The 24,582-nt window shown below is 35.4% G+C and overlaps 2 protein-coding genes and 2 non-coding genes across 4 annotated transcripts; 2 read left to right on the top strand and 2 right to left on the bottom strand.

The window, feature by feature from the left end:
- Positions 1–4,432: 4,432 nt before the first annotated feature.
- Positions 4,433–5,208, bottom strand: LOC132275365 (calcium-binding protein CP1-like). The gene has a single exon (XM_059776832.1). The coding sequence runs from the start codon at positions 5,066–5,068 to the stop codon at positions 4,589–4,591; it is 480 nt and encodes a 159-aa protein (XP_059632815.1). The 5' UTR covers positions 5,069–5,208; the 3' UTR covers positions 4,433–4,588.
- A 2,661-nt stretch (positions 5,209–7,869) lies between these two features.
- Positions 7,870–7,943, top strand: LOC132275804 (small nucleolar RNA R66). The gene has a single exon (XR_009470751.1). It is a non-coding gene; the product is annotated as a small nucleolar RNA R66 (small nucleolar RNA).
- A 97-nt stretch (positions 7,944–8,040) lies between these two features.
- Positions 8,041–8,130, top strand: LOC132275818 (small nucleolar RNA snoR118). Its single transcript, XR_009470764.1, has one exon. It is a non-coding gene; the product is annotated as a small nucleolar RNA snoR118 (small nucleolar RNA).
- A 1,339-nt stretch (positions 8,131–9,469) lies between these two features.
- On the bottom strand, positions 9,470–23,834 carry LOC132275364 (uncharacterized). Its single transcript, XM_059776831.1, has 16 exons — positions 23,470–23,834; positions 22,305–22,499; positions 21,186–21,260; positions 20,943–21,110; positions 20,084–20,247; positions 17,112–17,330; positions 15,267–15,393; positions 13,357–13,545; positions 12,861–12,947; positions 12,501–12,658; positions 11,739–11,858; positions 10,686–10,911; positions 10,437–10,496; positions 10,189–10,362; positions 9,988–10,097; positions 9,470–9,859 (listed from the first exon to the last, which is right to left on the bottom strand). The coding sequence occupies exons 1-16, from the start codon at positions 23,653–23,655 to the stop codon at positions 9,694–9,696; spliced, it is 2,424 nt and encodes an 807-aa protein (XP_059632814.1). The 5' UTR covers positions 23,656–23,834; the 3' UTR covers positions 9,470–9,693.
- Between the last annotated feature and the right edge of the window lie 748 nt (positions 23,835–24,582).

Here is a 24,582-nt window from a genome sequence, read left to right as displayed (position 1 = left end):
AAGGGCGTTCCTTGTATGTTTCAATTTCAGGCTGCTCTGGTTCAACAACACAAATCTGATTGATGATATCACCAAATTCCCAACCCTAGTCTTCTCATATTTGTATGTATATATCTGTGGTGTGTGTAACACCGAACTAGTTATGAATGGTCAAGAGAATTTATGCGGTTTTTGAAGACTTCTGTTTGTAAGAGATTGAGGTATTGTAGACACCCTCTCTCTCTCTCTCTCTCTCTCTCTCTCTCTCTCTCTCAAATTGCATGCATATTGTCAGCACCTATGATCTGCATTCAATTAGTCAATTTCTCATCAATATAATTGTTCAACACCCTAGGAGAGCAGCTAAAATATTACTTATTCTAGACAAAATAAGAATTAGTAGGATTTCGTTGTCACCTCGATATACCATTGATTTTGTTTAACTGTGAAGCTTTTTCTGAAAAATGTTTTACTTCTTTGTGTTTAAATGTATGTTCTTTGTGTATCACATGAATGCATGTTCTTAGTGAATTTAAGGAACCATTATTATGACAGCAAAAATTAATACGAACTACAGTTAGTAGTTTCCTTTTTCCATTATATATTGGTTTTTAAATTGGTAAGTATGAATTTTAATAGCTCTAATTTGGTTAAGTAGATTCCTTCTCTAGTTAATTTGAATAGGCTTTAGTTTGGGAAGTCATCTCTATAAATTATAGACATTGTAAATCCTTAGAAAGGAAGGAATGGAGTAATTTAGTGGAAGACCCCCAACCCACCAAAGGTGTATGCTGCTGACTCTTTCGGGTTGTATCTATAACCTTACTCTTTGCCCCCCAACCCAATCTCCTTCCTCATATAATCAACAATAAGGTTATAGTGGTGATCTGACAATAATGATTTGTGGTCATGGTGCTACTTCACGATTGTTTATGTCTTTGGAATAAACTGCCGAAAAATTTACGAAAAGTGGCATTAATCTGTGCAGTGTTTTGAGTTACCGGATAAATTTGGGTGTTGTGGCCGGACTTCCTATGCAATTGAATGACCATTTTTCTTAATTTCAAGGTAAAGCTCCATCCTCTAGAATGGAGCCATTTCTTGATTAGAGTCCTTACCCAATTATAGTACAAAGGATGCTACAAATTCGCTTCAATGAATGCTAAAATGCTCATAAGTAAAATACCACTACTAGTGTCGTCCCACCTATTCGGGGCGTTGTGAGCGGTATACTGAACTAACCTTTGACATGATTTTATACAATTAGAACCTTCAAGCTTTTACATTTGCAGCAGAAGTACTTTTACATTTGCAGCAGAAGTTGGCCCTTCTTAACTAAAACGGATAGAATCTTTTAAAAGCAACTCTAAGCATGATGTAGTCTTAAGGCAATTTGTCATGCCATTAGATAGATGTTCAGATATTAGGTTAGCATATTCACGTGTTGTTAAGTAGTTAACTCCTAGATGCAGATGATAAACACATGTTCTACATGCAAAGATAGTACTCTGGAATAAGCTATCTAGAGGAACAAAAGTTTGCCAAGTGATTAAGACTGCATTCTTCATCCTCTTTGTTTTCACGAGTAAAAATATTTCTAGGTACTTCATTGTCTATTTCCATTTGAAGGAATCTTGAGAAAGGATTGTATAGTTGAAGCTTTATCCTCTTTAACAGTTTGTGATTGAAATTTTTTTTATTACAGATGTACTGAAGATTTAGAGCAGCATTTAAACTCATAGTTCTCTTATAAATTTATAATTGCTTGGTCATTACAAGTCTCACTTGAAGCCATCTGCACCGTGGCATTGTGTGTATGTCCAATATTTGTTGAAGCTCCTGCCTTCTGGTGATTTAATTTTTGGAGCAACTTTTTAGACAGTGCATACAGTTTGAAGTTTAAATATGCTATTTTATAGTTCCTGAATTACCATCCTAGAGGCTTAAAACGTTAATTTTAAATTATATACTCAAAAAGTTTAAAATATATGTCAGTTGAACATACAGCTAGATAACAAATTGAGAATGTGTAAAATTGGGTTATAGTATGTGGATAATCACTTTATTTGTGGTGATTGATACATTGTTTTTCTCAATCTGTATAGAACTGCTGCTGGGCACTTAAGTTATCCAGTGAAGCAGGAGATTTTTAGGAATTTTCCTGCTTGGTGACAGGCAATTTATTCTTTTATGTATTTTTACTCAAAGCTGATGATTGTATGGTTGATACCATAGATTGAGGTTTGGTAATTTGTATTTGTTAAGAACTATTATTTGTTTGCCAGTTGTGATCGCATCTCCAAATATCTATATTATGTCAGTAGTGAATATGGTTTCCCGAGTATATTTTTTAGAAACTTACTTCGAATTCTGGAGTATCATGCTTTACCTTCTAAATTTCTCTGTTCCCAGCGGGATTTCATTCTAAATCAGTGTGTGGATTAAGCATTTGGATTCAATGTTGTCCTTTAAACATTGTTAGTCTTGCTCCTCCTGTTGTTATTAGTGACACGCTGCTACTCCATTATTCACATGTTTCTTATAAATTCAACAGCATCGAGTAATCAACTTAATTACTTACAGGAAGGTTCAATGCTGCACTTACAATTGGTAATTTATTTCAAATTATGGAGAATTTCCGTTGTTGATTATTTCGGATTCTGGAGTATCTGGCATTGATTATTTCGGATTCTGGAGTATCATGCATTGAATCTAAATTTCTCTGTTCCCATGGATTTCATCCTAAATCAGTGTGGACTAAGCTTTTGGATTCAATATTTTCATGCAAACTTTGTTACTCGCTTCTCCTGCTGACATTATCAGTGACATGCTGCTGCTCTATTATTCACATGTTTCTTATAAATTTCGAAAGCGACAAGTTAACAACATAATTAGTTATAGGATGGTTCTATGCTGCAAGCGGAATTGGATATTTTTTTTGCAAGAAACATCACCGTCTTTCATTCTGTATGGTGTCTTAAAACTTGCTGCAGATCCCTGTGCTTTCCTCATGTGTTTGTGCATATACTTCTTTGGTAAGATCTTGTTTGCTGTGATTGTCAAGGAACATGAAGCTTTGGTCCTCGGTGCTACTGGAGAATGAGATTATCCAATAATGGTGACACCGTGACAGGACATCATCTTGTAGAATGCAAGGTTCTCCATCATTTTACAGGTACCATCTGGTCAGATATGTATTGTGAAACCATATTTTTATGATATACAGCATAATATATGTTTTATATCCTTCATAATAGGATGCATGCATTCATACAATAATAGGTTGTTAGGTAAATGAATTTGATATAATATTTATTTAAACAAAAGATGATTTATAGAGAAAGTAGAAATTATGGAAGTAAATGTAGGATGCAATTATTGCGAAGAGTATGAATGATGTTCTTTTCAATTAAAAGAAATCCATATTCTATAGATCATAATCGGTTAGGGATGGCAACGGGGCGAATTTGGCTAAATCCTATTCCGCCTCGTTAGAAAATTCGTCATACCAACTCTTCCTCTATTTTGTGACAGGTTTGTAATTGGTATACCATTTTCGCCCCTGCTCCGACATACAAAGTACCAACACCGTCTCACGCACTTCATTTAATTGAGGGGCGGGGTGGGTTATGCCATTCTGAGAATTTAGTAAAACAAAACTAGTCTAATGTGCTCAAATTGACTGATAAATAAGCTGACCCACCTTTTAAATTACTAAGTAATAAATTGACTGATAAATAAGCTGACCCACCTTTTAAATTACTAAGTAATAAATATTAATATATTAATAGACACTTTTATCCAAATAACAACGGTTTTAAAAATATTAAATATATTATATATATATATATATATATATATATATTTTAATGGTACATATATAATCGGGTCGGGGTCGGGGTGGGGTCATGGGTTCATTACTAAATTCATCGTACCCATTCTAAACCTATTTGGAGGGCTACCAAATCTGCTCCATTAGGAGTGGGACGAGGCAGAAATAAACCTATTTGGAGGGCTACCAAATCTGCTCCATTAGGAGTGGGACGAGGCAGAAATCCGACGGATTAAGAGAAATTGTCATCCTTATAGTCAGTATTCCATCCGAACCTAGAAAAGGTAAGGAAGCTATTTATTTATTTTTTTTTTAATTTTTCTTCAGAAGATTGAGGCAAGGAAATGATAATTTGAGCTTTAAGATTGAGCTTGCGCCTTCAGAACGACGTCCCTACTGTATGAATCGACCATGACTTGTAATAGTAATCAACACGTGCTAAATACTCCGTACTAATCTATATGCAATCATAATCTCACCGACAGGGCATCAAAACAGTCAGAATATCACCACAAGGCATTCAAAGTAAAACCGACCAACAGAGTAAAAATAAACTCTAATATTATAATCTTGAGATGGAAGTGCATTAAAAATCAAAATGAAGAGGAAAAAAAGTGCATCTAGGAATAAAATTATATGACGATCTAAGATTCCGTTATCATCTGAAAATACACAAATTTATTTAATGATCAATGTTTCATACCATAGACATTGGTGTTGTTGAAACCACACCCCTCCCAACAAAAAGAAAAAAATAAAAAAAATTACCATCTATCATTAAAGGCCTAAAATCTTGAGGAAACCATCATAAGTGACGCCTCCCTCTTCATCACCACCGCCCAATCTGATCATAGCCTTGATATCGTCATCAGTGGCATCAAAACCAGCCCAGCTGAAGTAACTCTTGAGGTCATCTTGGCCGACCTTCCCATCCCCATCTTTGTCCATAATCTTGAACACATCTTCCATCACACCTCGCCCTCCACTTCTCTCTCTCCTCTTCCTGCCATTCAATACTCTCTCAAACTCATCGTACTCTACATAACCGTCTTTGTTCAAATCTGCAACGGAGATCATTGATCCAATAATGTCCTCCGACGACGACGCCGTGGTGCCAGAAAAACCGGCGTAAAACGTTTGAAGATCGTCCCGGCTGATCTTCCCGTCACGGTCGGCATCAAGCACCTCAAATGCCGGACGGAAATCTGACATCTTGGTGGTCTGAGGATGTCGTAGGGCACTTCCGGTGGGACACATTTTACTTCTGGTTGTTAGAGGAAAGAAAACAGCTATGTGATTGTGGTGTTATATCACTAGTGTGTATATACACACAGCTGGCTGTTTGTGCACGTCAACTAATAAAGTCAGATCGAGAACACGAGCTAATAGGGCACATGTGTATAGGTGTGGACTTATTAAATATGTAGTTGGACTTGTGGTGGCGTTGGGTCCACCGCCACCACTTCCAGAGGTTTGTTGGTAGTAACATGAGTATGGGAAGGAGGTACCAAACTGGAGATTTGGCTAATATTGTGGACGTATGTGGTGACATCATGGGTCTATTGAGTCTGTACGTGTTGAAATTTTGTTGTTTATTTATTTATTTATTGTTTTTTTTTTTTGGAAAATTAAAGCAAATTGTGTTGAAATTTTGTTGTGATAAAGCGGTGACGAGTGTGGACGATGGGTCACAATTATTGTGGTAGTTCTGTTTTATACTTAGTCTGTCAATTACAGAAATCTCCTGTGATGTTTACAATCGACTTTGGATTTTGAATCTCAAATAATTTGTGATACTCTTTTCTCATGACACGCACACACTTCAATTGTAAACACACTTTTGCTTCTCATATACTTATTGCTGCTAATCTGAGAGATAAAACCATGCTAAGAGCTGATCAAAGCTCTGAATCTGAGCATAAACACACTGAGGAGAGTTTATTCTGTATAATCAAGCTACAGGTAAAACTTGCAGCTGCCCTTCTTTTATTCCAGACCAATCCTGTCTTTTATTATTATTATTTTCTTATTTATTTATTTTTTGTGTGACAAGCCTTTGCCTGCAAGCATGCCAAAAAGTTTTAAATTTGGCAACCCCATGTATCAATTAGCATCTTTAGGGAGATCATATATCTGAACTATGAAGGGCCAGGGAGATCAAATATTGTACAAAGTCTATGGCCAAATGACTAATCTAGGACTCACCATCCCACCAAGGGTCTAAGAATAATATTGTTGACTGACTGACTGACTGACTGATCATTAACAATTTTATATTGAAGATTTGCAGTCATCACCTCTCTAACCTCCAATAAGTGTTTCCAAAATCTTGAGTTTTGAATATATATAAGCAAACATAGATCCAAATAAACTGATTCGGGAGATAATTAGCCACCTACTTATCTTTACAGCTGAAAGAAAAAACGTATGGTAATCAACTATAAGCGGCTTAATCAACATTTGGCTCAATTATTGAATCAAAGGGTCGAGGTTGGACTGTTCGGCACCCAGAATTATATCCGTTGGAGCTTTTAATGTAAACACTGAATTTCGATCTATTCAAGACTTCTAAATTTTCACAATTCTTTCATAGACTTTGAAACATGACTCATTGAAATTTTTTAATTGGTCATGACAATTTATCAAATAGTAAAAATACTGTTTATAAATAATGCTCGAATAAAATGGAATCTGCTTTTTGTCAGCTTCCATTTTCGCTAGGCACCGACTTATCCGCGACCTCTCTTTCCCAAATCCCAAAACATGCACCATAATACAAGTCATAAATTGTTATAAGAGTACTGCTAGGTAATGTCAATAAAAAAAGTCCAACAAATTTTTCGTCTGCTTCCCAAACATGTATGATTGTCAATTCAAGTATATCATTTTCCATCACGTAATCAGAAAATTAGTATGATTGTCACATCAAGTATATCATCTTCCATCACGTAATCAGAAAATTGATCCAAACATGTTTTTGTGGAAAAGTGAAGAAAAGTAGGAACTCCTAATTGATATTATGCTTGTTGGCATAGAATTTGTGTTTCACTATTGAAAATTTTAAATTGTTTTTTTTTTTTATTAAAAAAAAAAAAAATTAGATTCAGAAGACTGAATTTAAAGGTTTACTTAACAAGTACAATAGAATGGAAAAAAAATTATAATAATAATAATAAATAATTTTGTGACTTAATTCATTTGGAATTAAAGGATGAGAATGATATAACAATTAAGGGCAATGATCCATTATTAAACACTGTTACTAAAAGACACTTGTCCAATAAGTCTTGGGTCGTTAAGGCCTTACTGTAGTTGGGTTGGGTCTAGATTCGGTATGGATTGGACTCAAGTAGGTCCATGAAGGTTGAAGAGAAGTCAGAACCCAATCCTCTAATATTGGGCCTGTCGTCCGATTCCTTCTTGCGATAGGAATTATAAGATAGAACAATGAAGGCGTTTTTAGTAATTAACCGGTCCTCACCGACCCTTTTGCAAACCCTAATTCCTAATCTTCAAGTATTTAAAGTAGAGGAGCTGCAATCGGCCTTCATCGTTTGTACTCTTTTCCTTCCAACGAGATATCTCATTCGTCAACTGTTCCTCTTTACCTATATTGATTTCTTGTACAAGAGTCTCTCTCTCTATACATATATATGTACTACCCACACGCGGGCGAGCGCGCGCGCGCGCGCACACACACACACACACACACACACACACACACACACACATATATATGCCTGTATTTTGATTGATGATGAAGATGCCTTTTGATGGGAACCCTTCAATGATTCAGATGGAGGTTTCTCTCTGTGTGTATATACACGCATTAGAGGCACAGATTAATCGCAGGAGAGTTGAGTCATTGCACCTACAATTTTCGCCGGCTGTAGTGAATAATTTCCTGCCAAATCTTTTCCAGTTTTTGTTATTTTGCCAGATTTTAGGTTTTATAATTTTACAAGTTTTCAATCATCTCATTTTTATAAAATTAATTCTGTTAGATAAATTTTTTTTTGAAAAATTCTAGTAATTTTTCTTGAGTTCAAGATTGGGGCTCCTGTGATGCATGAATCTTTGAGACCTGATTGTCTAATTTGATGATAATTGCAAGCATTTTTTTTCTGAGGACCCCTTGAAGTAAAACAAAATTTTTATTCTTTTGGTGATTAACTTGTTTATGTTGTTTCTTTAATTTAATTTATTTCAATTTTTTATATTTGTCGAGGGTAGATGATGAATATGCACTGGGCTCTGAACAATTGTGCATTCAATTGTTAAATGATGGACAATGCAGCCTAGAAAGCTATTTCTGATCCTCAATTAATTCCCCCTTTCAACTTTGTGAATTCCTTACTTTTTATTTTTTATTTTTCCTGCCAGAAAAAGCTCGTAACAATTTTTCTGGATGGAATAATTTTTCTGGATAGATAAAATTCTAAGAGGAATTGGAATGGAAACACCGACTGTAACATTGCTTGGACCTCAATGAAATAGGAAAAGCAAAATGGTTCACTTACTGTGATTAATTATTGAATGGTATGATAAAAAAGAGAATTGCAAATCTTATCTAGAAACAAATTATAATTTTACAATATGAATAAATGAGACTGAAGACTAAAATCTGATCCTAAAATTTGCTATTGCTATGGAGGGGCAAGACACGGACTCTTTAGGGTTCCAATATTATGGAACTGTAAATTTTTTGTCCGGTCTTCATTTATGGTCCTGTTAGACCAGCTCGGATTCAACTATTACTATGTTATATTATATATATATATATATATATGTATAACCCTGTCTGTTCTTTAAATTTCTTTAAAAAAAAAAACAAAACAAAATTTTCTTTTTAAATTATATCTCAATTTTCTTTCCTTTCAAATATATTTTAATTTTTCTTCCTTTTTTCTTTTTAAAAAAACAAGAAATTTTGTTTCTAAAAATAAAATAAAAAGGAAATCTATTGAAATTGACAAATTAAACCGAACCAAACCGGTTTTTACAGTTTGGTTTGATTCGGTTTTTACAGTTTGGTTTGATTCCATTGTCATTATCATTTGACCTGATTTTAAAAATAGTGAACCGTTATAAATGGATTGATTCCAAAAAACTTTCAATCTGGTCCAAACTGAATCAGCTCTTAAGCTTGTGAAACCGTTATAAATGGATTGGATCCAGAAAACTGTCAATCCTGTCCAAACTGAATCATCTCTTAAGCTTTAAAAAATTCATAAATTCAGCTTTAAAATTTTCATTACTTAATTTTCAATTTTATTAAACAACACTTTTATAACAACCCCCACTAAAAGACTGGATTCCATGACCTGGGTGAAGCATCCTATGGGTGAGTGGATTCCTTGACCTGGGTGAAGCATCATACTCTAGCGGCGGATCAATTAGCAGCTTTTCCAAATCCAGAGAAATTTCAATCTATTTTGAGAATCAACTATGAAAGGACACTAGATATGGCAAATTTCTGATAGATTGACGGCTTTAAAAAAACACGTTGAGAAGAACTTTACATATAGCTCTTCACCTATACCAATTCATCCCATAAGAAAATACAAATGGAGGAGGATGGTTTATCCAACCAAACTCAGAATGAATTATTTTATCCCTCTCATTCATCCATTCCCAATCCTTCCCTCCAACCAAACATACCATAAAGAACAAAGTTAAAATAATTATCTCCAAATTTTGAGATTCCAGAAGAAAAGAAATAAACATCGCTTGTTAACACCCATGCACTATCAACCATTTCATGAAAACGAAATCAGTTTCCTCTCTCAAAATTATATATGACAATAACTGCATTCGCTCAACATAACAACAATTATGCCTTTGAACCAATTTTCTGGGTGTTAATTACCATATACTATCATTCAACGCACAGGAGATGAAAAGAAAATTACAACAAAATATACAAAGAATCCTGCCACTAGAATTCCTGCATATATGTAATTTTGAGAAGACTGCACAGGTAATCTGTATTCAATATTGCAGCATCTCATTTTCTCCCTCTCGCTAGCCAGAACATGTTCTACGTACCTGTGTACAACAACACACACACACACACACACACACACACACACACACACACACACGGTTAAAATGGCAAAATTACTAATAACCTTCTTCACCCAATTGATAGGAGAATATATTCCAGGACAACTTACTGTTGGGTAAAGATGGTGCTCTGCAGAATTTCTGAACTGTTCAAATGTGCATCTTGTAACTGATGGTCATACAACAGGGAAGACAAATCTACAAGCTGTTCCTCGAGGCTCTGATATACCAAATCACATAAAGGAACGGTATGTCAATTGCCAAGATATTTATACAGCTCAAAGAAGCGACTTGGATTAGAAATGACTTACATCCAAGTATTTCTCTAGCCGTTCAACTAATTCATGCGGGAAAGGTTCTGGTAAGTTCGTTGTCTTTTTATAGAACTTCTCCAACCATAGCTCAGTGCTTGACTTGTTCTTTTTGCCTTTGACTGGTTCACCAAGAGGGGTTTTCAGATATTCTCCAGCAAAAGCTTGGACCGTCTGTACAAATAAAGATAAAGACTTCAGAAGCTTCTAAACACAACTAAAAGATAGCCAATCAATATTAAAGTCACCTCTGATGTATCCCGAATTCGGTGAAGGGCAGAATCTACACGTGCATATATTGTGTTCCTCTGCAAATAACAGTAAACAATGAGAATCTACTTCTTGTGAAATATAAAAACATGCTACCAGAAGAGTAACAAAAGAGTAAAAGAACTCCTTATGTAGCAAGTACCCTTTAAGTGATGTGGCACATAATAACTTTTAACCTCATTTTAAATTTCATGCAAAATTTAGGGGAGAATGAGATTAGTCTTTACCAAAGCAACATCTTGAAGCATTTCACTGATTTGGGAAGTATTAGAGAATGGTCCAAATGGATGACAACCAGTTGCCCAAAGCCAATTTACAACAGGCCTTTCATGTACATGAGAAGCCTTCTCATATGGCGCACTCAACCCACCCACAACAGAAGCCAGCCCAGCCAGTATATGACGCTGCGCTTGTGATGGAAAAGCATATCTTCTCTCAATTTCTGAGACATAACTGTCCAACAAACACACAGGAGCAAGATATTCACTAGAAGAAACACAGCAATTCTACACTGAAGAATGAAAAAAAAAAACCCTTTAACTCCATCTTTTTATATAAAAGAATTGATGCACACCAGCCTAATCAGAGACCACTATAACAGGCCTTGGGGATTGTTGCATGGTGATGGGACTAGCTTGTTTTAGTTTTGATTGAGAAAAGAGTGCCATACATTCCAAATTTGTGTCATATTACAACTTATTGCACCAGTTACAATAATGACTCAAGTGTTACTGTTTACACAGCAATAGTAAAAATAAGCTGTAGTTAAAAGGCAAAGTGATAACAAAAAAGAACACTTTTCTTTGTACAGAACATTCCTTTATACGCCAACACAAAATACTCCTCTTTATAAAACAAAGAAGGCACACCCTTTTTTTTTTGTTGTTGCTATACAGTAAGTAAAACAAAGAGAAGATATAAGCAAATAAGAAGAGGCATATGCTCTTATGTGTTAACAGTAAAATTGAAAATAGAAATGAGAATGACACAAATTGAGAAATGATCCAAGCTTTGGGTCAGCTGTGCTTCATGGTCCATCTATTGGACAGCCAAGAAACTTCAGAAATGAACATGGTTATTTAAAAATGTTGAAATAAATAAATTATTAAATTGTAAAACAAAGAATGGAAAGCATGAGAAATGAATGACTTTGATAGAAACTAAAGTTAGCAATAATTATAATATGGAAAGAGATAGTGAAGAGGATTGGTATAACGTAAATTGAAGGTGCTTCAAAGACTTATCATTGAGAAGCTGTAAATAATTCCATGTCCACGCACCTCAAAGGTATCTTTTCACTTTGATGCTCAAGTACAAGCACAACATCGTTGCGCGTCCATACAAGACTTTCATCTTCCATCATAAGATGTGCATCCACATCGGCTAATGATAGCACAAATCTGGAAAAAATAAAATTTAATTGCATTTCAACACTCATCTCAGAATTGCTCAGACACTATAAAATTTACAGCAACGATGCTCTATAATTGAAGACTGGGCAACAATGGAAAAAGAATTGGAGCACACCAACAGAAGCGTAAGAAACTAATATAAAGTTTCCCAGTCCTTCATTGACCTTAATCACTATTGCCATCCAACAAATCACACTCACCAAAACGAACAAAGTACATTCGCAATGCATCCATAGAAAAACAATGCGTTTTAAAACCCAAAGAGGACAATACTGCTGACTATGGTGGTGGGTCCTAAGAGATGGTAGGAAGACAAAATTCCTTGGCCTTCAATACAGTGTTTATGTACATATGTATAAATGATATTTGAAGATCACTAATCCTATACTCGTGCAAGCTCGTTACAGTTTTTTCAAAAATTAAAATAATATTATGAATAACTACCTTACCAAATACTATGAAAAACTTTTATTTTCTACTACATAATAGAGTACAAAATAAAGTGTTTATGAGTACCAAACTTTTTAGTTACTAGGGGGCAATATTGCACTGTAACTTGTAAGATGAAATTCAAGTATAATATCATTTAACTCGTGCATAAAAGTTAGCAGCAAAGGATGGTAAGCTCACACTGGAATAACTCTTGTTCCATAAGTCCGGTATATATCTCCTTGTTTCCTTTCTATTCTCTTTTTCTTCCCTTTGCCATGCTTAGGGCCATAAGTAGCCCAAAGAGGTTTATGCTTTAGAATTGAATCGCTTGAACCATCAGATTCATCCATCCAATTCTGGGAAACACAAGATACTTTTGAGGGCAATATGCAGAAATCAAGAGAACATAAAAAACATGCACAAAGAAGTATTATAGGTTTCCATATAAATAAATTATTTTTAACAAATTCTCACACAGAATAAAGGCCGCATTATTCTCTCCATGACATCCTACATAACGATAATGATAATGTATACATGTAGCTTATTTAGACTAACCTGGCGGAGGAAAAATTTACTAGAAAGTGATGGGTCAGACACCTCAAGTAAACCTGCAGCAAGCACATCAGCAGATCGTTCCATCTCCTGCAATGAACAGTAAGAGAATACAACTTGTCATATAACTTGTCCTTCAGTGACTTGAGCGCAAAAGACATAAAAGATTAGCCTCATAAAGAGACATGGAAACCACTTGACCAGCAGAGCAAGCAGACATCTTTATTATAGTGAAATAGAATAAAGGCAACTAAGTAGCAACACCTGTAGCATTTAACCAAAAAGTTTAGATGCCCAAGTGAACCGCAAAAGCCACTTGAACCATTCATACTAACAAAAAAGGATATTGCATCCACACAGATGATAGGAGGTTAATGTAATGATTGAAAAGTTATGCCACACCGTACATATTTTCACCCCATATATGATTGGCAAGCACATTGTGGAAACTTCATAACAAGGAAACAAGTGAACAAAAAAAGAAAAGTAAATAACACACCTCCTTCAAAATAGCACCATCTAAATATGTCTTAGTATGAACATGGAAACGTCCATCCTTCTTTGTTTCTTGAAGTGAATGGCCTCGCATTGCTTTTGAAACAGCAATGGCCAACTTCTCATGACGATGCAATGCATGTGAACCCCCAATAATCACTACTTCCTGCTCATGGTGAACCATCTTCTTTACCTGAAAACCAACAAAATGAAGCACAACATAAGCCATAGTAGTGCTTCAGAATCAATCACTTTTTTTTTTTCCTAGTTGGTACTCACACCCCACAACCCCCCTCCAAGGAATTGTTTGCCCCTAGCAGGAATCGATCTTGAGACCTGATGCTTCATGAGGCACCAGGGCCCAAGTCTTTTCCAACTAGGCCAACCCCTTGGGGTTCAAATCAATCACACTGTCTTCAATAAACAACATAACATTCAGAAAATTTCTCGAGTAGACGCCGACCTCAAAGATTCTACAAGATGAAGAACCTAATTTTTTCCCAAAAATCAATTTCACAAAAAGTAATGGCATGTTGAGAAATACACAGAAAACTCTACTTCAAAAAACTGGAAAGGATTTCGAAATTCTAAAATCTGGTACTGATCTATCAACATAATTTTCTGCTTCTTAAATCAGCCCAGTGGAACAAAAGTATAGGCACCATCTTGAGAAACACAATTTGACACCCACAAACCAATTTGACACCCACAAACAATTGCAAAAGCATGAAAGGAGGGCTAAAATATCTTAAAATGTATATAGCTCTAGAAAACCCCTAAGCATGCTTTCATCTTAACAAAACCTTTTTGGTTTGCTAGAGAATTCCCCAAGCATGCTTTATCTTGCAACTTGCCTGTAAAGATAGATTATCTACAAGGGATAAGCTGCGTCACTGGGTTAAAATCTTTGCTACTAACTGCGTGCTTTGAAACATTCAAGAGAGGTGAATTATATGCGAGAGACAGAAGGGCAAAAAGCCCCTCAAGATCCTTACAGACATTCAATTTTCTATTAGGGCTAAAGTTGTGAATTGATAGAGGGCATATGTAGTCATATCCTGATAGGGCAAAAGAGACATGCTTTCGGTGGGAATGGAGAGTTATATCCTGGTTGAGCCCTTATAAGTCTGGATTGTGTTGTGCTTAGCTTCTCCTGGTTTTTGTTTGAGTTGTTCCCAGGACTTCTTTCCCTTCTTTCTTGTGAATGAACCAAACGACGTACAGAAAATTGGTTCATTTATTTCTCAAGGAGCTCAAGGTATCCCCATCATGAAGGTATGGATTAAAATCTTTAAAAGCACTAAGGTTGTACAATCAGCCGGCCCCATGTAGCTGGAGGTTGCAGGTTTCAGATAATTATCCTTTTAGGAACTGCTTTGTTTAGCGAGGTGCAAACAATATCTATATTGAGGTCATCTTTTTATATATCAAAAACATCTTATCGTCAGAGAAGCCCCTCCAAACTCAAAAGAAAAATCATAAAAACCCAGTAGTGCGATGGAATAATGCATTCATTCACCTCTCTTTTATATGCAATTAGGCACTGATCATATATTAGTTCATCCAATTTGATCGTTTACCATCAAAATAAAAAAATAAAAAAAAAACAAATCTGAACAATGAATAAAAATTAGAGGCGATGTTCGACCAAAGTGTTTATCCCAAGTCATAAGCAAAGTGGTATAATTCATTCGAATATAGGCTGCCAACCAACAGTCTCTTAACCAACCTCTAGCTAGTTGAGGTAATTGTTAATTTCCAGACAGGGATTGACAAGCATATGATATCCCCTTACCTCCCAAATTTTTATTTTTTATTTTTTAAATTTTATTGTGCAAACCTTAACCAAATCATTGACAAGCATACAGGTACTGAGAAATTGTTACTGGAAAAAAATGAAAATAAAAAACTGACCTGCTCTTCAATAGCTTGGATGTCTAGACTGTAATTATGGCCTTTCTCCATGATATTGTACCGATTGTGATTTTGGAGGACAATGATTGGTACAAGGAGCCTTGTTGTCATATCAACAGTTTCAAACCTGAGTCAACAGAAGATGAAAACATAACAAAATTCATTAGAAGGTGCAGAACCATATGAAAGAAGTGCATGGAAATTACTATAAAATTGAAATCAAATGTCCATACAGAGGGAATACTACTTAGCCTTCATACACTGGCAGATAAAGATACTTCGCTGGCAAACAATCACACAAAATGGACAAAAGATGAAGACTAGTATGGAACTATGGATCTCCAATAATGGGTTACTTGAGAACCATTCAGAGTCTCCTTTAGTAATGATATACGTCACAACTTTTGACTGTTAAAGTACATGGAAAAATTCTTGATAGCGTAACAATGTCTCGATGAAAGGGTGTTCAATGGAAATCAAAGCAATCAAATGGACTGAGAGAGATATAATAAGTTCAGCATAAAAAAGAAGAAACAATTTGACTATGGTACTTTCTAGCAAGTAATCTCCAACGGTCCAACCCATATTTTGTTAACAATGCAAAAACTTTAATGTTAAAAGCATAAATAGGGTTCTCTTATACATATAACAAACACAAGCTATAAATCAGCATCAAATGACACTTTGAGAGAAAAATATATTTTACAGAAGGGTAGAAAGTCACATCTCTGACCATTTGTAATTTTTATTAGGAAAAAAAAAGAGCTTCTTCCCAACTCCTCAGGGCATGAGTAGTTGTTTACAGAGGCCAAGGGATCCATCCTGGAATTAAAGACGTTTTCGTTATATGAGTTGCAGGTATTTGGATAACACGCCCTCCTGTGCTAGGTCAATGGGCTGCCTGGAGAATCATTTTTGGGGTTTTTCCTTGCAGGGTTGTTCACTAGTTCTCAACACAATAGTTATCCATTCTAAAGGATTCTAAAAATATGAGATATTGTATTTGAGAAAAATGGCAATTATAAAATTTTGGCTGTCCACCTAAAATTTGATTTTTGTGATCTCTTAGTTCAGTAAACGAATTCAAAATTAGAACTTCTTTTGTCCCTATAAGTAGTATTAGTACAATCTACCTTTTTTTTACCAATACAAATGACAGTCAAAATAATACACCAGAAATAAAAAAACAAGTAATCTTATGCAATCGACAATGTACCCAATGACACAATAACAGTCAACTTTCAAACCATATTGTAAATGAATTATTATGAGTGTTGAGACTCTGAGTGGATACAAGAAAAATATTTTTCAATGATGAGTCCCCGGGTAACAGGGTTTTTCAAGCTCGAGGGTTATGCACTAAGATACCCATGTGAGCCTACTTAGGTGCTTGTGTAGCACTTGATAAATATTGAAGTTACTAAGTAACTTATCAGCTTATTGCACTTAAACAAATAGGATGAGATATTAAACAAATGACTTGATATTCCTATTAGCAGTCTATGGAACACAAACGGAACTTCAGAAATTATTGATGCATTTATACATATTTGAATGGCACACATGATACAAAAGGTAGGGACGCAGAAAACTGAAACCAAAATAAGAAAAGGGGCCATACCACTGATCTAAATAGCAGCAAGTTAAGATGTAACATATGCTACATATTGTGGTATTTTTGTAAAAGAGAAAAGTAGAGAAATTATTGGTCAACCCCATGCTTAAAATTCCAAATATAGACTAGAACCAAGCACTGGTTATTTTGCAGAAAACTGGGAGATTCAGTAGGGTAATAACATAAGCCTTTTTTTTTTCCCACTGAATAAATAGGTAACATTAAGATACCTAACATCTGGAGCTATAACATGCTCTACTGTGGTTGCAACCAGAGCAGCAAGTTGTCCAATAAAAATATCGTGGGCAGAATGACCGCTAGCTGCACCTGAACCTCTTGGAAACATCACATTTTGCAACCGGGGAAGTGTTTTCGAACTGACACTACCTTCTTCAGTTTCAATCTTTCCATATGTGCAAGGTCCTGCTGAGAGGTCGATCACCACAAACCTGAACTCATGACAGGAGATGACATGAGATGGTAAATTCTAAATCAAAAATGGTGCAGTATAATACTTCTTACAAGTCGAAGCATGGTTCCAAATATTGTGAAGAGTTGCACATATAACGTGATTGTGGGAATCATGACAAATTGCACATTATATCATTACAAATACTACTTTTCACTTCTTTTTTTCCAAGACCCAAAGAAAAAGAAAGGAAGAAATTGAACCTAGTAAATCATTATAAAATCATATGCTTTGGATTCCCCTTTTCAAGTATTTGTGCTATTTGAGCAGATTTATTTGGCATGGTTTGAATTGGAAAGCAAAGTATGGACACTCCAATCTATGTTATCACTTCTATTTCAGGGATAAGCAATCTACTTTTGACACTATTTACATTATTCTTTCTTTTTGCTTCATCCTATGCCGCTACAATCCCAACTGCTCAAATTAAGTGCTCATGCATTAACAAACAAATGAATTTCATTTTTCCAGGATATACGAGGAAATTGGACAACTAACTGAAATACATGTTGATTAAGAAGGTTAATATGTGGTTTCGTTTCAAATATATTAAGTTATCATTATTGTTATCATCATCGTTGTCATCATCATTGTCTTCATTTTTGGTATGTAAAAAGCAAAATATAAACTTCATTTTCAAAAGAATGAAGAACTATTTAAAACGATTTGCATAAAAAATGTAAACATGTTAGGGGCTACAAATGAGATGAGATGGGCCACCTAAACCTCATGTTTAAGTTCAGCTTAGTAAAACTGATGTTCAACCTTGAGTTGAGCTTGAATTGAGCTCAAACAATCTCAAGCTTGGTTCATCAATCATCAAACAAAACGAGGGTTTCAGTTGACTTGCCTCACATGAAGAAACCTATCGAGCTTTGATCAACTCAGTTTGTGCTCAATTTCATCCAGGCTTCATTAGGGTGAAGCTTATTCTCCCATTCAAACTTTTAGGGACCAATATTTTCAACTTCAAATAAGAGGAAAAGATGGTGGAATATTAGAAACTCGCAACTATTTGCTAATATATGGTAGGTTGACTTTATTTATAGGTACCTTCCAAAAAAAATTTCAGTTAAATAAATTTCCAAGTCCCAATTAAAGTTAAACCAAGGAAAAAACTAATAAAAAATCAACCCAATTAAACCAACACGAATATATTAAAAGTACTAGGTGTTGTTTGATAACCTAATTTATAACTTAAGTGCTTATTCAATTATGCATGTACATTCGATATCATAATAGGGATATCACTTAAAATGGGATAAAATTTTAAGTGAGGAATACTTGTCATTTTGAACACTAAAAATTCAAAAAGCATAAAAAAAAAATTTGATTTATCATTAGACTTATAATTTTAGAACTAAAATTTTAGATCTAAAAATTTTCAGAACTTAAACGACACCTAATTCATATGGGGGGACGGGGAAGAGAGAGAGAGAAAGAGGCCTAAAGGACATACACCTCACATGCTAGAATTCAGGGCAACATGCAAAATCACATGTTGGTCAAAATATACCATTAATATGTCATGTGAAGCACACATGACTTTTTTCATCCATTTTTTAATGAAAAGTAAAAGTCAGGGGTTTGCAGGTTTTTACAAACGATAGGCAGTTATTGCCAAATTGATATATCAAGGGGATTATTTGCAAATATGGGAAAGTTCAAGGGGGTTTCTTGCATTTTCCTCTAGAATTTATGTATTTTACACCTTTTTCACCTCACGAGATCCCAAAGGGCATATGCCTCCATATCCGAGGGCCTTCGACTTGTGCCTTTGCGTGCTTGGCTGCTAAGGCTTATGCTTCATGAAACTGCTCAATTACTTTTATTTTAAAATTAATAACTTTAGATTTATGGTTAACTAAAGAGGAAACCACAATTAAATGGCAAAAGTTAGCAAGAGGAAAAATATTAAGATATAACTATATTACATGAATTTAGGTACATGTATTAGGTACTTAACATTCCAAAGCACCATGATTTTTGTTTATTCAAAGAGGATTATGGTTAACCTTCCACATCGTACCACTTTGAGACTTTGAATGCGTACAAGTTTATAAGTGAATGTGTACTAGTTAACTCTTATTACATACTTTTTAACTATAACATATAAGAAGTTCAAAGGCTTACTGATCACGTCAAAGTGGGTATCCTTAGTTTAGGCTTCAAAATATGGGGTATGATTGTAGTTTAAAAGTATGGGGGGTTTTCCATTACCCAGAGTAAAGAAGCTCTAAACCCATACCAAAGATCCCATATAAGGTCATGGCTACAAGTTCAAATAGCAAGAATACAGATATAGTCTCCTTGAGTCATTCAAAATATAGTCCTCCTTTATGGGTAATGGTCTGGTAATGGACATAAAGTTCATTTCTAAGAAGGTTGTGACAATGAATGATAAATCAGTACAATCCACCCTTGGCCATCTTAATATACATCAGAAAGAAAAGATTATTACAGATTGAGAACTGCAGATTTGAATCATCACTATCGCCTAGATCTATGACCGCATAACAACTGATTCACCAAAAATTATAGAATAAACAGTAAAATGATCTCATTTATTAATGATCCATCTAATAAGTATATGGCATTTCCTAATCCAGTTCAGATCCCACACAACAGCTCAAAAACTTAAAACAACCATGCAATTGAAGTAGGATTGTTAGCAAAAATTATTTCTCTAGGAAAAAAACGAATACCAATAAGCAGAAAATAAATCAATTATACCTGCCAGAGCCCAGCCAAACCTGAGATGCTCCACCTCCATTATAACGATAACGATAAATGTAATCTCCCTCTTGTCTTTTCATCTCTTCCTCAGTTAGCTCCATAAGTCTGCCATACATTAAACTATCTAGATCAATCTCCTTATTCCTGGGATCCATTCTGACCTGTAGGCAACCAGCCAAGGAAAAAAAAAAAATTTAAATCAAGATGCTATAGGCACAAGAGAATCCGCTAAGTCATGGCCTAGAAAACATATAAGCAGTATTTAGCATAGTTGTTAAAGGCGCGCCTAGGCTCCAAAAAAGCCCCAGGCTCGTCAAGGCTCAGCTAGATCGCCTCAACCTACTACAGGCCAGGCCCCTTCAATCAGGCTCACATAAAGCCCACGGGCTCATGCTTTTTAGTAGGCTCCAGGCTAAAAAAAGGCGTGCCTTGTATTTTTTAATCATTTATCCATATCATTTTATTTTTTACTTGATGAATACTAAATTAAAAAGTCCTACATCATATGTCATATTGTTTAACCTTATGAAATGTTTGATAAAATTCATAAATTTATGGTTTACTACTTATATTAACTGCAATTACTGCTTGATTATGAATATATAATAATAATATATGTTTAAATATGCCATATTATGTACACGCTCCTTGCTTCGATCAAGCTCGCGCCTTATACTGCGCCTTGCGCTTAGGCTCCAGAAGGCCTTTGGCGCCTTAGTGCCCTTTGAGCCTTTAACAACTATGGTATTTAGGAAAAATATAGTGACTTCATATCCAGATGAAATATGAGAATCTATCTTAACATCAACAGATTTTCATAAAGACAAAACCATAGTGGTGAGCCAGCAGAGAATACCTTATCAAAATTTACAATAAATATTGCACTTGGAACAGGTTTGTCCATATCTGCTGCAGAAAGTCCCCCATTCTCGATGTCAAATATATAGGAATATAGTCTCTCAAAAACGGACTCTACAGCAGTTGCATCTACCTCAAACAAAGGCACCTCCCTTCCAAAATCAGCCTATAAAATGTAAAAATACATTAGAACTTTGTCCCAGACTAGCGGTTGCAATTGAGATAAAATAATAGCATTCACCTCTCTAGCAGTACCAGCAGGAACCATGCCTTCCTTCAGAGCCTTCTCGATTGCAATTAGTTCTGCCTGCCCAGCCTGTCATATATTGCACCAATCCAAGAGATAAAGTAGCAAGCCTCTTTTAGTCTTCAGTTTCTTCAAATTTGCAGGCAATGAGATTGATACTCTAACCTCCATTACAAGCATATGCAATTCAAACAAGCAATCTATTTGGCTTACATTGATAGTCGATAAATGTGCCCAAACACCAGCTACCAATTCCTTGGATAAGGGACTAGCAGTAATTTATGATGTTTCAGTGAAATCAAATGATGGTGACAGGAAATTTGACGTACTAACTATATTACCAGTTTCCAGTCAGCTGATTAAACTGCAGATGGTCAACCTGCACAGGTGGGCGAGCTGGCCAAGGAAACAGCTCAAGAATGGGATGCCTCAGGTTCAACTCCTCCCAGACTTACCCGACAGACACAATTTGCAGGATTAGTCTGAGACTAATAGGTTAAGGACAGCCAGGCATTAAAAATAAAAACCTGCAACAGCTGTCCAACTTGTTTCTAATAGTGTGATCTAAATCCAAATCTGAAAGGCACCATTTCATGGTTGTAACAAAATATTACAGCAAGACAAACACTTTCAGAATGGGCCAAACAATGTGCATTGACCATTCACATCCTACTTCAAATGCGACACCCCCTTCACATTGTGGAGGTAGACATACATTCAACATGGAGTGCAAATTAACAACTAGAATGTGGGAACAAACTTGAACAAATAGGCATGCAAGTCTAGAACCCAAAACCTATTAGAGAATCAAATCTCTAATACCATGAAATAACTTCTTGTCTCTAAAGCTAAAGTTTTTAGGAAATGTATCGATTACCAAAAAGTATATATCAAGTTCTGTGAGGATCTACCACAACAGTGGTGACATAGTTTTTTAAGCTGCACAGTTTATCATGTTATAACCCTAACACTCCTAATACATGAAATTACTGTTCTCAAATATACAAGATTGTGAAGTCAGTGCGAAAAACTCAAAGACAGCAGTTTGAAAATGGCAGCTGCATCCAGCATGGTAACTGAAATTCTTGAAAACAATACTCAGAAGAGGCTTACAGGAAAAGCATTGTAGACAATGTGATGCTCAATATCAAGGGGTTCTCCTGTCTCCAGGCATGAGGGCCTGTGAGATGGGAAGCCAACTCTCAGAAACTCTTCCAACTTGTGTGAATCCATAGTGTACCTGTAGCCTCCATCACCATTTAAACCGATGAGGACTATATTAACTTCAAGAGGGACTTGGAATGGAACCTGCATGACACTAATACACACAATAAGATGCTTGAACAAAACTCGTCAATTAAGATAGCAGTAAAAGTGTACTTTATAAATTTCATTTTATTTCCTTTTCATTTTTTTGCAAGTAAAAGTGATAATTCATACATGGAATAAAGAGTGTAGAGTAGTGTTATGAAATAAAGAAGAAATCTGAGTTAGACAAATTCAATAACTGAATGGAGGAATTTAAAGCCTGTACAGGAGGGGATTACTGCATCTTAATTACAAAGGTAGATTTAGTTTCAGTTAAACATGAAACGATGTCTTCTATTTGGAAAGATGAAACAGTGGTCTGTAACAACAGCATGGCATAGCTGCCTCGTAGACATAATGTGTTTTCAAATTTTCCTTCCCTGATTCAAATTATCTCGTGTACCTTAATTCTATTTCCAGGCATAATCTTCGTTATACAGATCCTTCTAGGTTATAAAACTGTGTCAACCATCAACTCCAAATTTCACAAAGCAGTCTGATAGACCATGAACACTAACGTAAGGCATCCAAACCCTATAAATTTGATAAAAACTCAGTAATTTCTAATCACATGGCCAGCAACTCATAGGATTGTAGACAATAAAATAAATACTAGAATAAATAAGCATTTGGACCCTAATGATCACCGAGACGAGTTGAACATAATTGAACAATACCAGTATAAGGGCCCAATGTCCAAATCGGAAAACACAGAAATGTAAATTCTTTCAGATGTGATTTGCCATAAAAATAGAATGATCAAATCTACCATCAAATAATAAAAAGTAATACGAAATTGAAGAAACTTGTTCATGGTCTGAGACACAATTCTACTGTAAGAACCAGTTGTTACGATTTAAAGACAACCAAAATATAAAAAAATTGTGGACTGAATCGAATGAGTAATTGTTTGAGCTCGCATAACAAAATGAAGAGTTGATATAATTCAAACAATTAGCGATAAATATACCTCGGCGCGAGAATGTAGCATATGACGAACATCTGATCGGACGCTATCTTTGACGTCTTGAAAAGCGCCATGGTGCCACTGAGGGTGTCCCGGATCTCTCCGAAAGGCTTGAGGTGCCGAGTCTGATTGCAGTACACACAGTGTACCGATTATTAAGAGAAAAACTAGGGTTGGACTTGCTTTCATGGCTCTCCGATTTAGTAAAATCTCTCTCTCTCTATCTATGTGTATATGTGTGTATATAAATATATGTTTACATATAAGCGTTTTCGTAGCAAGAATTCGCCATGCCTGCTGAGATTTGTAGGTGTTTGAGAGCTTGTACTTGGGTCCCCTTCGGCTGAAACTGAGAAGCGTTGTTTAGTGGTGCTTCGGCTTGACTGAATTTGGTTACCGAATCCCAAAAATGCCCCTGTATTATGAACAATTATATGTATAAAAAAAATCATTCTAATTTCTGCATTATACTGTATTTACATTTTTATTCTCCGGAAGTTTACATTATATTACATTTTTGCGGTGTTTTTGTTTTTTTAGCCTTGTATCTTTTGATTTTTGAACATTACTCTTTCTACTACTAAAAGATAAACCCTCCACCTTAGCTTTGTGATATGTTTTTGAGCCTATTAACAATTTTAATATCTTTGAATTCTCTCTACTGAAAGTTATAACACCTAGGCCAAAAAAGACTCCGGGTACAAACAAATGAAATTTATTTTTTATTTATTTATTTATTTTGGGCAAGAAATTACCAATGTAGTCTGATTGTACTAGTAATTCACTTGCTGAAATTTGGCTCTGCAAAATGGTGAAGGGACATTAGCAATGGCATCAGTAACTGCTAGCAGTTTTTATCAAGAATCAATTCATAATTAACAAAAAGGAACCGCAGCAAGGTCTTGAATCTTGATGGAAGTTCCCACGAAACATGGAGGCAGGTGGTGCAGGCTTATTCATGGGTCGATTGTGCTCATCTGTGAAGGATACATAAGCTGGGAGCGGCAGACATATCAGCTTCTGCACCACCTCCCCGACGAGTTTTCATCCTGTGATGGGGCTGCATACAGTTAAAAATCTCCATGGCAAAATAATCTATATTTCTTGAAGCTAAAT

This window comes from Cornus florida, unplaced genomic scaffold (assembly GCF_030987335.1).
Source record: "Cornus florida cultivar Cherokee Brave unplaced genomic scaffold, ASM3098733v1 CherokeeBrave_3.0.0_Hap2_Chr09, whole genome shotgun sequence".
NCBI lineage: Eukaryota > Viridiplantae > Streptophyta > Magnoliopsida > Cornales > Cornaceae > Cornus > Cornus florida.
The sequence above is the reverse complement of the archived record's forward strand: the minus strand, read 5'-3'. Positions and strand labels throughout refer to the sequence as shown.

Coding starts and splice junctions, on each gene's coding strand:
- LOC132275365 (XM_059776832.1), bottom strand. CDS start 5,068: ATGTGTCCCACCGGAAGTGCCCTACGACATCCTCAGACCACCAAGATG.
- LOC132275364 (XM_059776831.1), bottom strand. CDS start 23,655: ATGAAAGCAAGTCCAACCCTAGTTTTTCTCTTAATAATCGGTACACTG. Junction 15,394..17,111: donor GTTATAGCTCCAGATGTTAG/GTATCTTAATGT, acceptor CTGTTGACTCAG/GTTTGAAACTGTTGATATGA. Junction 10,497..10,685: donor TGCTTCAAGATGTTGCTTTG/GTAAAGACTAAT, acceptor TGTTATTTGCAG/AGGAACACAATATATGCACG.